Genomic DNA, 13,298 nt, shown 5'->3' on the forward strand with positions numbered 1-13,298 from the left:
TGTGAGGAAGTATAAATGTTAGATTACTATAAGTCGGGGAGCTGGGGAATGCTTAAGTCAGAGAGGGATGTAACATAGGAGGATGGAGAGTGTGTGGATCATAGTTTACATTTGAGCATGTGCGAAGTTCTGCTTCTTATGTACTAGGAATGAGGTTTGCGTGCAGAGACTCTCTCAGGAAACACTGGGCCGTAACAAAGAAACTAGTAGAATCCCACTGCGGCAGGAGATTGATCTTGAGTATGTTACTGGACTTGTGGCACGCGCACAGACGAGCTACATCTCGTGCCGCTTTGTCCGCTGGGTCTCATCCAAATAGCTTCTTTGAATCTTAATGCTTTAAAATTTTAATTATCCCTAGCTCACGTGGACTAAAACACCTTAAATGCTTCTCAGCAGCAGACATGAGACAAGGATAAATATGGATATGGATATAAAACTGACATGTTTTAGAGACAGACATTCAGTTTAAGAACACTCACAGGTTATACTTATAGCCTTGGACATTGGAGCAGCTACTTTCTGGAGGCCCGAAGCTACAGCACCAAGAGTGTAATCTGTAATGTCAACATGATGTACAGCCTGGAGGTTGTCCACTGACAATGACTTTGTGGACTCACACAATGTTTGTCTGAATATATACATCCAAACAGGCTTTTTTGCTGTTGTACTGTAATCTTGCCAAAAGCAGAAGTACTTTTAATCGCTTCCATAACACTGCTGAGTCAAATGGATATACACATGGCACCTATTTATTTGTCAGACTGGTTTTTATAGCATTTCATAAAGGTTGCAAAAGCAATGAGAAAACTGCTTTAAGAATATTCCTGAATGCCAGACTATGTGTGAATTCCAGTTTTATCTGAATTGAGTATAACTCCAGCCAAAAAACAACTGTCTTCGCCTAGTTTGGGGTTTAACACACAAATATTAGTCCAAATGCCAAAAATTCAATATAACTGCGATGTTAAAGGAAGTGGTACTTTAGTAGGATTTAGTTTTTATTTTTGTTTATAGTGTGATTTTTAAAAATCTATCCAACTGGGAAAGAAGCAGTCAAATGATTATTTTAAACAATACTGAATTTTTAGTTTGATCCTAGCCATTGCATTGCGTGTTCTACTTTACCCAATAACCAGATTTGAGCAACAAGTTGCTATCTGGAGTAAATGAAATATGACTATTAAAGGCCAAAAACCACAAACAGATCCACGTCTGTTCTCTATACTGTCTTACAGATATGTGTTTTTAATTACAAGGCAGTTGAACATAGTTAAGGAGGAAGTTGGGAGGTGCTAAAAAATCCTCTTTGTTGAATTGTTTTCTCTTTACCACAACACAAGCCATGTAGAGAAATGAAGGCCCTAATTCGTAGCAGACAGTTTATATAGGACACTTATTAATGTGTAATTTCAGCAGTGTTGTCTCATAAATCTGTTGTGTACTTTCCAAATGTCATGATACCAACATAACATCAACCCCTAACTCTAACATTTGATTATTAATGGTGACAGCCAAAATATCAGCAAGGGGCTTTGCTCACTTGACACATAAAACTGTTGCTTTCCTACTTGCATGTAATGCCGCCATCTGTGCATTCCCATGTGTTCTAAAAAATAGATTGGTGTGCTCCCATTTCTGCTACGGAGCCTGGTGACACAACTTCACAGCTTTTGTTAACCTTTGAATTGAAGTGTTTACATTTCCACAGTTTCTCAGCTTCCCTTCTCACATTCAGACTAAATGGGCTTTGATTTAACTGTAATTACTAAAACCCTACTCTCACATCCGCCGCAATTAGATAGACAAAATGGCCCTGCTCCTCCACCTCCACCTCCTGCGCTCCTCACCTTCTCTCCAATTAAACCAAAGAGAGAGGACGAGTAAAGTATAACGGGAAAACTGATCACCTTATCTCTCGAGAATCCATCATTTATGTACATAGCAAGCCTCATGGGACCTTAGAAGGAAGCAATTAGTCCTGTTTTGCCTCCTTGTTGTATGACAGAAATGATCGCCCTGACGATAATCATTATGGCTTTACACATTGGTGTGGGGATCTGTTAGTTGTTTGCCAGGTTCTTTGCATACCCCTCTGTAAACACCAACTGAGGTTTCCATTAGAGAATCTCTGACTCTTGAAGATTCTGGAAGATGATCTTAAGTAATCTCCTACTAAGCCACCCTGCTGGGAAGCATCTGCTCCACTGAGGTAACCTTGATTATCCGTTAGAGAGGTAGAAGGATACTAGGATGCTCTCTGTGTCTGACCTCAATGTCTGACTTCCCTGTAAAGACGTGTGAGGCTTGATGAAGCATCACATTACGATTGGTAATGGTAGATGTAAGAATTAGCTAAAACTGTACAGTTAAACAAGTTTGAGTGATTTCGTGTGGTGAATGTAAATGTCCTAATAATGGGTATACTCTGCACAGCGAGAAGCACAGTGGAAAGACGGTCAGCTGGTCCATCTGTCGATCTGTTTCTAGTTTAATGTGAGATATTCCCAAAACTGGGCAGATTGCCAAGAAATTTACTGTAAATATTTATGATCCCCAGAGAATCAATCTTAATCTCTCTGACCTTTCCTCTAGTACCACCAACAGCCAAAATGTTCCATATGGAACATCAAGGTGTAACACTGATGGTAAATGCACTGAGCTTAGTGAATTAACCCTTTTTGACTTTAATGATCCAACAGTGGTGCCATTTTACTGGCCAATTACTGTTACAGAAAACAAGTATGTAGTATAATTGTAGTATATAATGTGGTATAATTTGTAACAAATTTCTGAAGTATTTCATTTCTTATAACTATTCCCAATAATTTTTAGTAATCTCCATGAATATAATTGTATAGATTGGCTGTAATTAGAGGATGACCCCATCTTTTCTAACATTTATTTGGGGAAATAAGATGCTCTCAGATTGGTTTTATGGGAAGCTCCCTACCACACTACTTTTCATCAGGGAAACAATAGTCCTCATCATGACAGCAGCAGCGACAACAATTTCAACTAAAAAAAACAATCCTGCTTAGTTTTCAAGTTTGATTTGACTTCGGTTAGACTTTACAGATAGTCAGGCTTCTTTGTTCAGTAAATTACAGAGGTAATACTTGACTATGGGTGACCTCTAGCAAAGATGCCACTTGAAAACACCTTCCCTAAACTGCAGATTAATGACCTTCCCTTTTCTGATGTTGCACTTCTGATATTGTGTTTCAAAGACCATTTTGATGTATTTTTTCATACTTCTGGTTCCTGTCTGTTGTGTACTTTGGCTTATGTCTCACTGACTCAGCCAGCGCCTATATGTTGGCAAGAAATCGCCAGTTACTCGCATATATTGTTATCATAAATAACTTTCAGTACAATACATGTACGAGTAATGCATCATCAAGACAGAATTACATTTGATCCCTTTTATAAATCATCTTCGGCACCTGAAGTCCTCTGTAAATCACCCACACAAATACAACTAAATCTTTCAGTTCTCCAGCAAATATACTGTTACTTTCATCCTCTTGGATAATGCAACAGACTTCTCTAAACCCAATTCATGTGGGTTTTATCACAGAGTTTTGTTCCCTCGCAGGAAGCACTGGCCTGCTGCACCATAATGGAGATACATGACAGTAATTAATGAATCACTAGCAGTAAGCCAGACAAACTGACCTGCCGACAGAAAAGGAAGTAGAAATGTACTAAAGGGACGACTGGGAGGTGAGAGACGACAGAGGAACAGATGGACAGATGTAAAAGGATATCACAACGCCGGCTGGAGATGATTGGGCTGCCCCAGTGGGTTTTAATGTGAGGCCCGGCTCTTTATGCATAAAGGGAATTATCCCCATCCAGTTCAATAAAGCAGCTTGTATAATTACAGTGCAGTTTATTAACTGGGGGGAAATTGAATCCTTCAGAGCAACTGTGAGAATGGTAAGAGAAAGAGAAGGAGGAAGATAAGTTGGTGAACAAGGAGGTGAATTATAAAAAGAAGAGCAGGAAAACAAGCATATTGTAGCCTCACTTTTTCTATTATCGCTTTATAGAAAATTAGACTCACAGGCACAGAAGCTACTGTAAAACTCATCTGTATGTGTGTGTGTTATTGTGTGTCTTTTCCCTTGTTTACTATGATTAGCTGCAGCTGGTTTAAAAAATTCAACACGCTGCTCTGTGAGGATAACCCCATCTTGCTCCGTTTCAAATTCAGTTGACAATTGAACTCCATAAACGATAGCCCGGTGACAATTTGACTACCCTGCCCACCCCGAGGTGTCATCTCAGGACATTCTGGGTGGCTGTTTATTGTTGAGTCGTCTCCATTTGGTGTCAACAATCAAAGAGCAATTGTACTGGATAGGCAGCAGCTGCTTCAATGAAATCAGGAAATAATTAGGAGTAACATTTTGTGAACTGCGTGGCATTTCGGTTGATTGCAGTGCTGCCAAAGAGAACATAGAGGAATGAGAATGTGCTGCGTGAGTGTGTGTGTGTTTTTGTATGGGGCATGAATGAATTGAGGACAGACTGTAGGAGAGAGTCTCCGCAAATCAGTTTAATTAAAGAGTACCGATGCATGAGATTAGATCAGGAGCCTATGGTGTAAAGGATATGATTACACAGAGAGAAGCAGATTGGAGATAGGGAAAGAGTTAAAGAAAGAGAGTGAATGATAACAAGAGATTTGGGAAAGAGCTCCGCCACATTGCAGGGGATTCCTGTGGTGCTTGCAGCCCGTGGCGACGCGCAGTATGCCAGTCCCATGGTGCCCCTTAGATTGTCTCAGCACCCAGGGTGTTTCCTGTCTTGACGATGTGGTACCCTCTGTGAGGCGCAACATCTTTGATGCTTAGAGCCTAATTAGTTGTGTCACACACAATCTGGTGACAAGATGCAATATAACTGATGCAGGATACATACACACACACACACACAGATATTACTATTATTACTATTATGTCATATGTTCACACTCTTGTTGGTACACACAAAAATCCTCAGACCATAGGCGCCTTTTTTAATGTCCTGAAATGAAATGCGCTTGTTGTGTGGTCAGTTCGCATTCAAGTCTTTTACAGTCAATCCCATATCTGCTGCAATGTTTGAAACTGGATTCAGCATTATTGCTGTCCTGTTGTAGTCAGTTTATCACCAGCCAGTTTGTATCACTGTCAAGCAACAAAATGTATGAAACTGACTTTTTGGTTTGACTGCTTCTATGTTGATGCTATTTCTGCATGTAAAACTTGAGACCTGATTTCGCTGCAACTTGACACCATTGCAACTATGCTAAATTAGCTTCCTGTTTGAGCTGGTGAAGTGATACTGAAACATGTGAGACATTTAACAAAGCTGCCACAAGGCCGAGAAATGTGTCATCTGCGAGCTTCGGGGTGTTGAACTAGAAATGCCTAAATCAAGTGGACCAACATGAGAAAGTAGTACAGCCTGCCTTTTCCACAGAGGTTGGCATGGTGATGTAGTGACTTTAAGTGAAAGTGCTAAATTACATCTTGAAATTTGTATTTTGGGTAGATGGAAGTGTTGACCTTGAGTTTGTATCAGCAGGTATTTTGTTTTGTTTTGCCCTAACCCTGAACAAACCGAAGGCCATAAAAGCGACACAATGAGAGAATCTCAAGGATGCTGAAAGAGCTGCATCCTAATTGATTGACTGGTTGGGAAGTAAGCTGGAGGATGAGATGGAATGGGGTAAATTTGTAAATTAAAGCTGCAAAAAAGCCAATATTATTTTTGTCATATTCAATATATTTGGGATCTTGAACAGCTTTTATCCAGGCGTAGTCCTGACCATAGCAGCACCACCTTTGAATATGACTTGTGGCCCTTTGCTGCACATCATCACCTTTCTCTCCCTGACTGTCGCATCTCTCTCTTTTTAACTTTAGTTATGTCTCGAAGAGTAAAAATGCCTTCATGCAACCATATTTGATGGTTTGTCGGAATGTCATTTGAAGTGGATGACCATTATCAGGCTGATTTATTGGTATCACTCAAATGACACTATTATTGTTCATCTTGGAAATTTATATACCAGCATCTACATGACTGATGGCTGTGAAGTAATAGGAATATGTCCTGAAGAAAAAATACACTATTATGCTTCTATTGCTATGGCTTCTATGGCCTCATTTGGGAGTTGATGCCAACATAAAATGGGAAGGGGAGAAATTGAGGACAAGGAAAAGTAAAGCAGATAAAAGGGAAGGTGAAGTTTTGGTTCTTTTTTCGACTCCTGACACTCATTAGATGGGGTTTTCCGTCTGGTGTGTGTGAGTGAGTGAGCAAATGGGAGCGAGAGCACGAGAGAGAGAGAGAGAGAGAGAGAGGGAGCAAAGTATACATCCAGCAGGCGAGGCTGATTAGCATTGCGCTCCATGTTCCACTGCTGTGGCTTGAGAGAGAGGGAGGAAGCGAGAGAGCACGGGAGTGAATGGGAGAGAGAGGGATGAGGCGGCAGAAGTGCTTGCTCAGCACTGTGCCAGAGGAAGAAGACGAAGAGAGGAGAGTAAAAAGGAGGTGAGAGTTGTTGTTTCCATATGTTTAGAGATGAATGAGAGAACAGTGTAGGAAAAGACAAGCAATTAGGATAGAAGAAGGTAAGGTATCCCCCCTCTCTCTCTCTCTCTCAGATGCACATTCATTCCCAAATTGTCCCTCGCTTTCTTTTTGGGCTGTCCCAGATGAAAGAGACACACGGTAAAATATTTCTGTGGAAGACATTCATAGTTTATTTGAAATGTGGAAGTAACAAAACTTTGGGGCCAAATGAGTGTGAGTAGTTGTTGGTCTCTGTCTGTCTCTGTGTGTTGCTCCTGTGATGGACTGGTGACCCGTCCAGGGTGTACCCCACCCGCACCCATTGTGAGCTGGGATAGGCTCAAGCACCCCCATGATCTGGAAAAGGATAAGCAGTTGAAGATGAATTAATGAATGTTATATCTTTTTCTTACTTGTTCTTTTATCGTAAAATCTAAGCTGTAATCTGAATTAATGTTTGTTTGTTTTTTTTTTCTTATTTTAAATCTCTTTTCTCCCTAGAGGTATTGTCCATAAACTCACCTTAAATAACATTAACTTAAAATAAATAAACTGCATTTAGTCATGCAGAGCTTGAAAACAAGGCTGATAATGTTCCATATTTTTAACCTTTTAAACAAATCCAACCAACGTCTCACACTTCTTCACACTCTGCATCAGTGGATCGTGCAGAAATCAAATGAGACAAACACATCAGGACAGTGTGTGAGGTACTGAGTCAAATAATGTTAAATGCCAATTTAAAAAATTCCATTTTAATAAAAGATGAGTAATTCCTGCAAAAGTTTTTTGACAACAGTGAAGCTCTTTAGCACAAATAACACAATTACAAATCATATGCTATTATGCCATAGGCTGTCTTTCAAAATAAAAGTGAACTATATAAAAAATGTCAACTCATTTCTGATATTTATCTGAAGTGACAATGTTTGCCTGCAGTATGTCAGGTCTCTGTCTGACCTTCACATCAAAATATCACGATTCATATCTTATTGCTGCTATGGCTGCTGTTTAAAAGCAGCACATGTCAAGCTGCGACATGTTTCTCATAATAATGTTGACGCAAATTGATTTGTCCTCTTTCTATCAGCAACTCTGGATGTAATCCAAGAGAAGCACAGAGCAAAAAAGTCCTTCTGGGTTGTTTAAATTCGTCAAGTCATTGTCGAGTCACCCTTCCCTCCAGCCCATTACCCATCTGCTTTATCACACACGCACTCATGCACGGACACACACACACACACACACACTCACTCTTCTGGAGGATGAAGCCGTCTCACCTGTGTGTTGATATGTGTGTGGACCGAGACAGCAATTGGTCATTAACTAATGCATGGTGGGAGAGCGTGTCTGCTGCTGCTGGCCCCTCTAAGGTTAGAGGTCACTGACACAAAAGTGCACCTTGCTAGGTCGTTTCTGCCTCATCCATCTCTGTCAGACACACAGGCAAGAATGAACATACACACACACACATACAGTACAGATAAACAAGCATTTTGTAGATGCAATGAGACACCTACATAAGTATTCTCAGGTGGGCTGGTAAACATGTGGCTTGTATGTCAGACGTGCACACAAACATGCACATATATGATCATCTGGTGTTGCTCTCACATTAATTTTGTTTGCTCACTTTATTTTGTTTACTCTCCTGGGAGCCTAGTGAGAAAGAGAATGACAGTAACAAGTGTCATGACCTTTGTCGCGTGTGTGTATGTGCGTGCTTGTGGACTTGTCTCATCTTGCCTTCTAAACAAGCGAGGAGTAACACGATCTTAAGATAAACATGCCTGAAGTTAAACACGCTTAACGTCACGCAGCATTTCAACCAGTTCTATTTTTGATTGTTTACCTTTGATAGACACCACAGGCCACTTGCAAACGGTGTTGACGTTGCTGTATTAACTGTACTGAATGACCTGCAAATAGTCGCTGTCTCCCAGCTCCCAGTTGTGGATTTTCATGAGTCCTGTCAGGTTCATAGAACTGATACCCAAAGCTATTTTTATTCTAGTCAGTTTGATTATGGTCCTGTCTCACTGGTTCGGTGGTCAGTTGTAATTACTGTGTGTTGACATCAGTTTGAGACAGTTAGAACTCCATTTGCTTTCTGAGTAGTTTGGATATGTCATATGAACACTTGCTTTTTTTTTGCCCCCCCCAACCTGGTCTCCTTCGTCTGACATGCATGCAAATTTCGGTTTTTCATTATCTAGTGTGACCATACAGGACACAAAGTTGTATCATGCTTCTTACAAAACTGTCCAGCAAATCCAAAAAACAGGAGTACGCTTAAAAATGTTGACGTTATATTAGTTTATGACCTTGCAGACAGTAGATGCCTTTGCGATCAACTTGGTTTAGGACTAAAAGCAAAATTTTTATTTTTTTTTTTGCAACTTCTGCACTTCCATTCCAATTTGAGAATTTGCCAGTTTGTGTCATTTGGGATGTTTCCTTCTCATTTTCATGTCTGATATTTATTTCCTCCACTTGTGCATCACAGTGAGTTATGGCTTAATATGCTTTAAGTGTCATCTAGAGAGCAGCTACAGACAGGGAATTGGCTTGTATTTGCCTCTAATGGCTCTTAAGGGAGTATTCCTATTTATCTCTGTATAGGTCAGCACTTACCAGAAAGAGCAGAAATATAGAACAGTGTTAAAAAGCTGAAAGATGTGAGGTGTCGTTAAGAGAGGGGGAGGATGAAAGCAATAAAAAGAGAGAATATGAAGGAGGGGGAAAGGGAGGTGTAGGTATTCCAGATAAGGAGAGCGACGCTGGTGATGAAGATGTGTGAAGAAAAAAAAAAGTGTGTGGGTGGAAAGTTTGGTTCCCGACCATTGACTTTTTTCAGTAGAACAACACCAGCGCCACAGGTGATTGATCTCTCCATTTGTCTCCCACCCTTCCCTCTCCTCTTTCGCTCTTGCTGATTCACTCACTCTCGGGTCTACGAATGCTTTCCCACAGTTTATCTCCATCCTTATTACTCCATCCCATTTTTTTAACCAATACCACTCTTTCTTTCATCATCCATCCTTCACATTCCTTAATTCCCTTCTTTCAACTCTTTCTTATTCTCCTATTATGTTTCTTCTTCGCTTGGCTCCTTTATCTCCTTTTCAACTCCTTCCCTCTTGCCTGCAGTGTCACTCTTCCTCCCTTTTTTCTCCTAATGCGCTACGCATCAATCATCCTTGTTCACTTCTGTTTCTGTCCTTTTCCTCCTCCGTCCCTCCTTTCAACATCATTTCCTATCTCTTTCTTTTAATCTGTATCCACCCAGTCACTCCCTTTCTTTCCTCCATGTTTATTTGTCCTTCCCTCCTCTCCCTCAGGCGATATTGGGTCTTGGCCTGGATCCGCACTGGGTGGGCGGGTTCTGCCTGCTGATCGTTACTGTAATTAACATCAGTAAAGAAGGGTCCTGGGATAGTGAAAACCTCTGCACTGGCTGACTCACACTGCTCTCCATCTCTGTTGGCTTTCGAGTCGCTGCTTTCGATTTGGCCTCTGCAGTGTTCTGTTACAGTACAAGATAAAACGTTTGCTCATTTCAATCTGTTAAATTTTTATTTTTTCAAACCTTTTGCTAAAGCGTTAGCAGCCACTACCTTTGTGTCGGTTTGCCTTTAGAGAGACAAACTTCTGTATTGCATCAGGGATAGACAGTGATCCACCAGCTTCTCTAACACAAGAGTTTCTTTCATCAGCCTTTCTGAAGAAGTGAAACATGTTCCTGGCACTACAATATCTAAACATTGCAGCCACAAGTAGTTTGTTTTATTTGACATGTATCCGTGTGATGTGGGTATCTGTTGTCCCTGCGTTGCCTGCAGTAGATTCATATTTGTGCACCCTTTTCTTTGAAACTACACATTGTCAGCTGTTTAACTATTAGTATTCCTACGCACAAGCAATGCAACCAGCTGTTCTGCTGAGCAGGACGGTGTGTAGTTATGCAGCAGTTCAGTGTTACCCAAAATGTAGTTGCAAAGCAAAAGACAACATTTTCCTAATAAAGCACGATATTGGCTTTTTTTCTGTTAACACATGATTTTTGCTGAGGGCCTTCGACCCCAGCAGCACACTGCTCATCGATCCCAGCTGCTTCTCTAAACTAGCTCCGCACTCATTCAAAGTGCTGCAGGTCATGAACTGACAATATATAATTACTTCACACAACTCCAGGTCAAATATCCCCAACTATTACTTTAAGGTCAAGAAAATTGCCCACAAACCACACCATCCTTCCCAATCTTATCTTCTGTCCTGCCTCACGGTGGGCTTGATACGTCAAGTGTATATGAAACTGTATGTACACAATAAATGGGAGTGAACATTGGCACCTGATGACAGACGTCAGCCTTGTCCTCTATGCATGTTATTCCTAGTGATACGAAAGTGGACTGATGTGTTAGAGGCCACGTTCCTCCTGCTTTCTTTGCAGTGTTTGTGGAATACCCTCATCTATTTGTATTTATAACAACCTACCAAATGCAAACGATCCTGAAAGAGCTAAACTCTGACCGAATAGCCCAGAATTAGTGGAATAGGACTTTTTAGGTTAGTAATCCAGTCTCTACAGTGCCTTAAATGTTTGGTCCTCCTCACCATGACAGTGATGTTTCCCTAACTTTCACACAATCTCAATTTTGACTGAGCACAAATTAAGTCTGTCTTTTGTGCTTCACTTGACCAGACTGCAGCTACAGAGGAGGCAGATCAGAAAACAGTTAATTGGAAGGTTTTATGTTTCTGGAAGGGACGCTAGATTACCAGTGGGTCTTGGTGAAAAACCGAGCTTTGCTGTTTCATTTGGACAGCTTGTTGGCAAGGTCACAGTAAGATCTAAGGCAGCATTTTGGTAGATTATTACTTTTTTTTTTTCCTTTAGGAACAGGACACATAACTTCACAGTTCACTTTGCTGCACGGTAACGCTTATGTTCTCCTCCTGCGTCTCTCTAGTTTCCTCTTTCTGTCTCTCTTGTTTTCTCTTTGACACTTTCTTCCCTTTGCCTTGTTTTATGTCTCTGTCTCTGATCCAATGCTGTTTTATTCATATTTTGTGTTTTGTTTTTTTTTTTTAAACTGTTGCCCTCTTTTCGCTCTCTGATCCAGGTAAGGTCTGTCTCACCAGACACCACACCTTCCCACCTTCCCTTTCACTCACTCCTTTGTCTCCCCCCCCACCCCCCCATTGGCCTCCACATCTCTTGTCTCTCTGTTTGCCTGTTACACACAAACCCCAAGGGTGCCTTTCTTTTCTGTTGAAACAACCCCCACTTACTCGCCCTCTACCCCGCTTCTTGATTTATGCTCGCCATCTCTGTTTCTTTCTTTCCCCCTCGCAATTTCCTATCTTGTTCTTTATTCATTTTCCTTATCTTCCTGCGCATATACGCTCCCTCACTCATTTTCTGAGACAGCTGATTTTGTTTCTGTCACGCTCTCTCTCTGACTTAATCATTAGGCCATTCATTTAAACTTTAAATCATTAAGCTTTAGAGCGCGGACTGAAAAAGTTCACCCGTTGCTTTTCTAATTAATCCGCCACATTTCTCTCTCCCTGACCTATTAGTGTTTGTGTGCTGTCTCACTCCTTGTTCCCAAAGAACATTTTCTTGGTGTGCATTCACTGACTGCTGCTGGTTGTGTGTTGGCATTGATCTCTTTCCTGTGTATGACTAATCAGAATTAGATTTTTACAAATATCAACTACATCTTCCTTCACTAAGCACTTTCTTCTCCACTTTGATCAGTTCTGGAAATAAGAAATTTGACTTTGGCCTTTTTGGGCCTCCTTGCCATGGCCCATCACCGCATTATCAGCCCTCTGTGCAGTTTAACTCTCTGCTCTGTAATTCACATGATCCTTCCTATAATGAAAGGCATGTCAAAGCATGGGAGGCTGGTACATTTTCAGCAAGGTTGCACTTCATCACTTTCATCACTATTGATTTTCCTAAAAGCTAAAGTTGGACTGCAACGAGAAAGAGAGAGAGGTTGAGAGAACTGATCGGAGTAAAAAGAGGGAGAAGCAGTTTGTTTAGAAGGCATCCCGCCCCTTTCTCTCTGTTCATCCTATGAGGGATGAGACTGCTGGCAGTTTGGAGATGATTGATGGCCCTTGTAAATATGGCCATTACCATATAGGCTCTCCCTGCCTTTATCCCCATTATTCACTGTCAGCTCTAGCCACTGTGATCCCCCAATTTTATGCAATTTAGGAGCTGTGCGCTTAATGCAAAAGTTGAAATATGAAAATATGGAACCGTGTGGTGCTTCCTCAACCTGAATCCAGATGTGTGAGCTGTCAGGAAGAGTGCAAATATAAGAAAAATAGTTTGGCTTTCACTTTGCGGCGAAAACCCCCCCGTAAAAAAAAAAAAAAAAAAAAAAAAAAAAAAAGCAACCCAATCTCCATATTACTCGACTCGTCTCAATTAAGGATGTGTTGTTACTTTTGTGGCTGCCATCAAGCGTGAACCATTGGATGCAATAAATGCTGCAGAATGAAATACTGGCAGTTGTAAAATCCATATGTCCGTGGATTAATAGCTTCAGGCTCTTGTGCTAGTGGTGAGAAAGACAATATTAGAGTCAGTGGGGAGTAACAAGCTTATTAACTCTGGACAAAGCTCAGAAGTGTTTCGAGGACCAATGTGCAGAGGAATGGTTCTATAGCTTCTATAGCGAATGAAAGAGAGTTGAACTGAAATG

General features: G+C 40.9%; 1 protein-coding gene across 3 annotated transcripts in view; it reads left to right on the forward strand.

The window, feature by feature from the left end:
• Positions 1–13,298, forward strand: part of fgf11a (fibroblast growth factor 11a) — an 80,080-nt gene that overhangs the window by 20,008 nt on the left and 46,774 nt on the right. The window contains exon 2 of one of the 3 annotated variants that reach the window (XM_029526178.1): positions 4,536–4,562. The exons of the other annotated variants lie outside the window; for them this stretch is intronic. Within the exon in view, the coding sequence (XP_029382038.1) occupies positions 4,536–4,562 (27 nt within the window). The remainder of the gene's footprint in view (positions 1–4,535; positions 4,563–13,298) is intronic. 3 annotated transcript variants of the gene reach the window in all.

The sequence above is a fragment of the Echeneis naucrates genome, chromosome 18, assembly GCF_900963305.1.
Source record: "Echeneis naucrates chromosome 18, fEcheNa1.1, whole genome shotgun sequence".
Lineage (NCBI taxonomy): Eukaryota > Metazoa > Chordata > Actinopteri > Carangiformes > Echeneidae > Echeneis > Echeneis naucrates.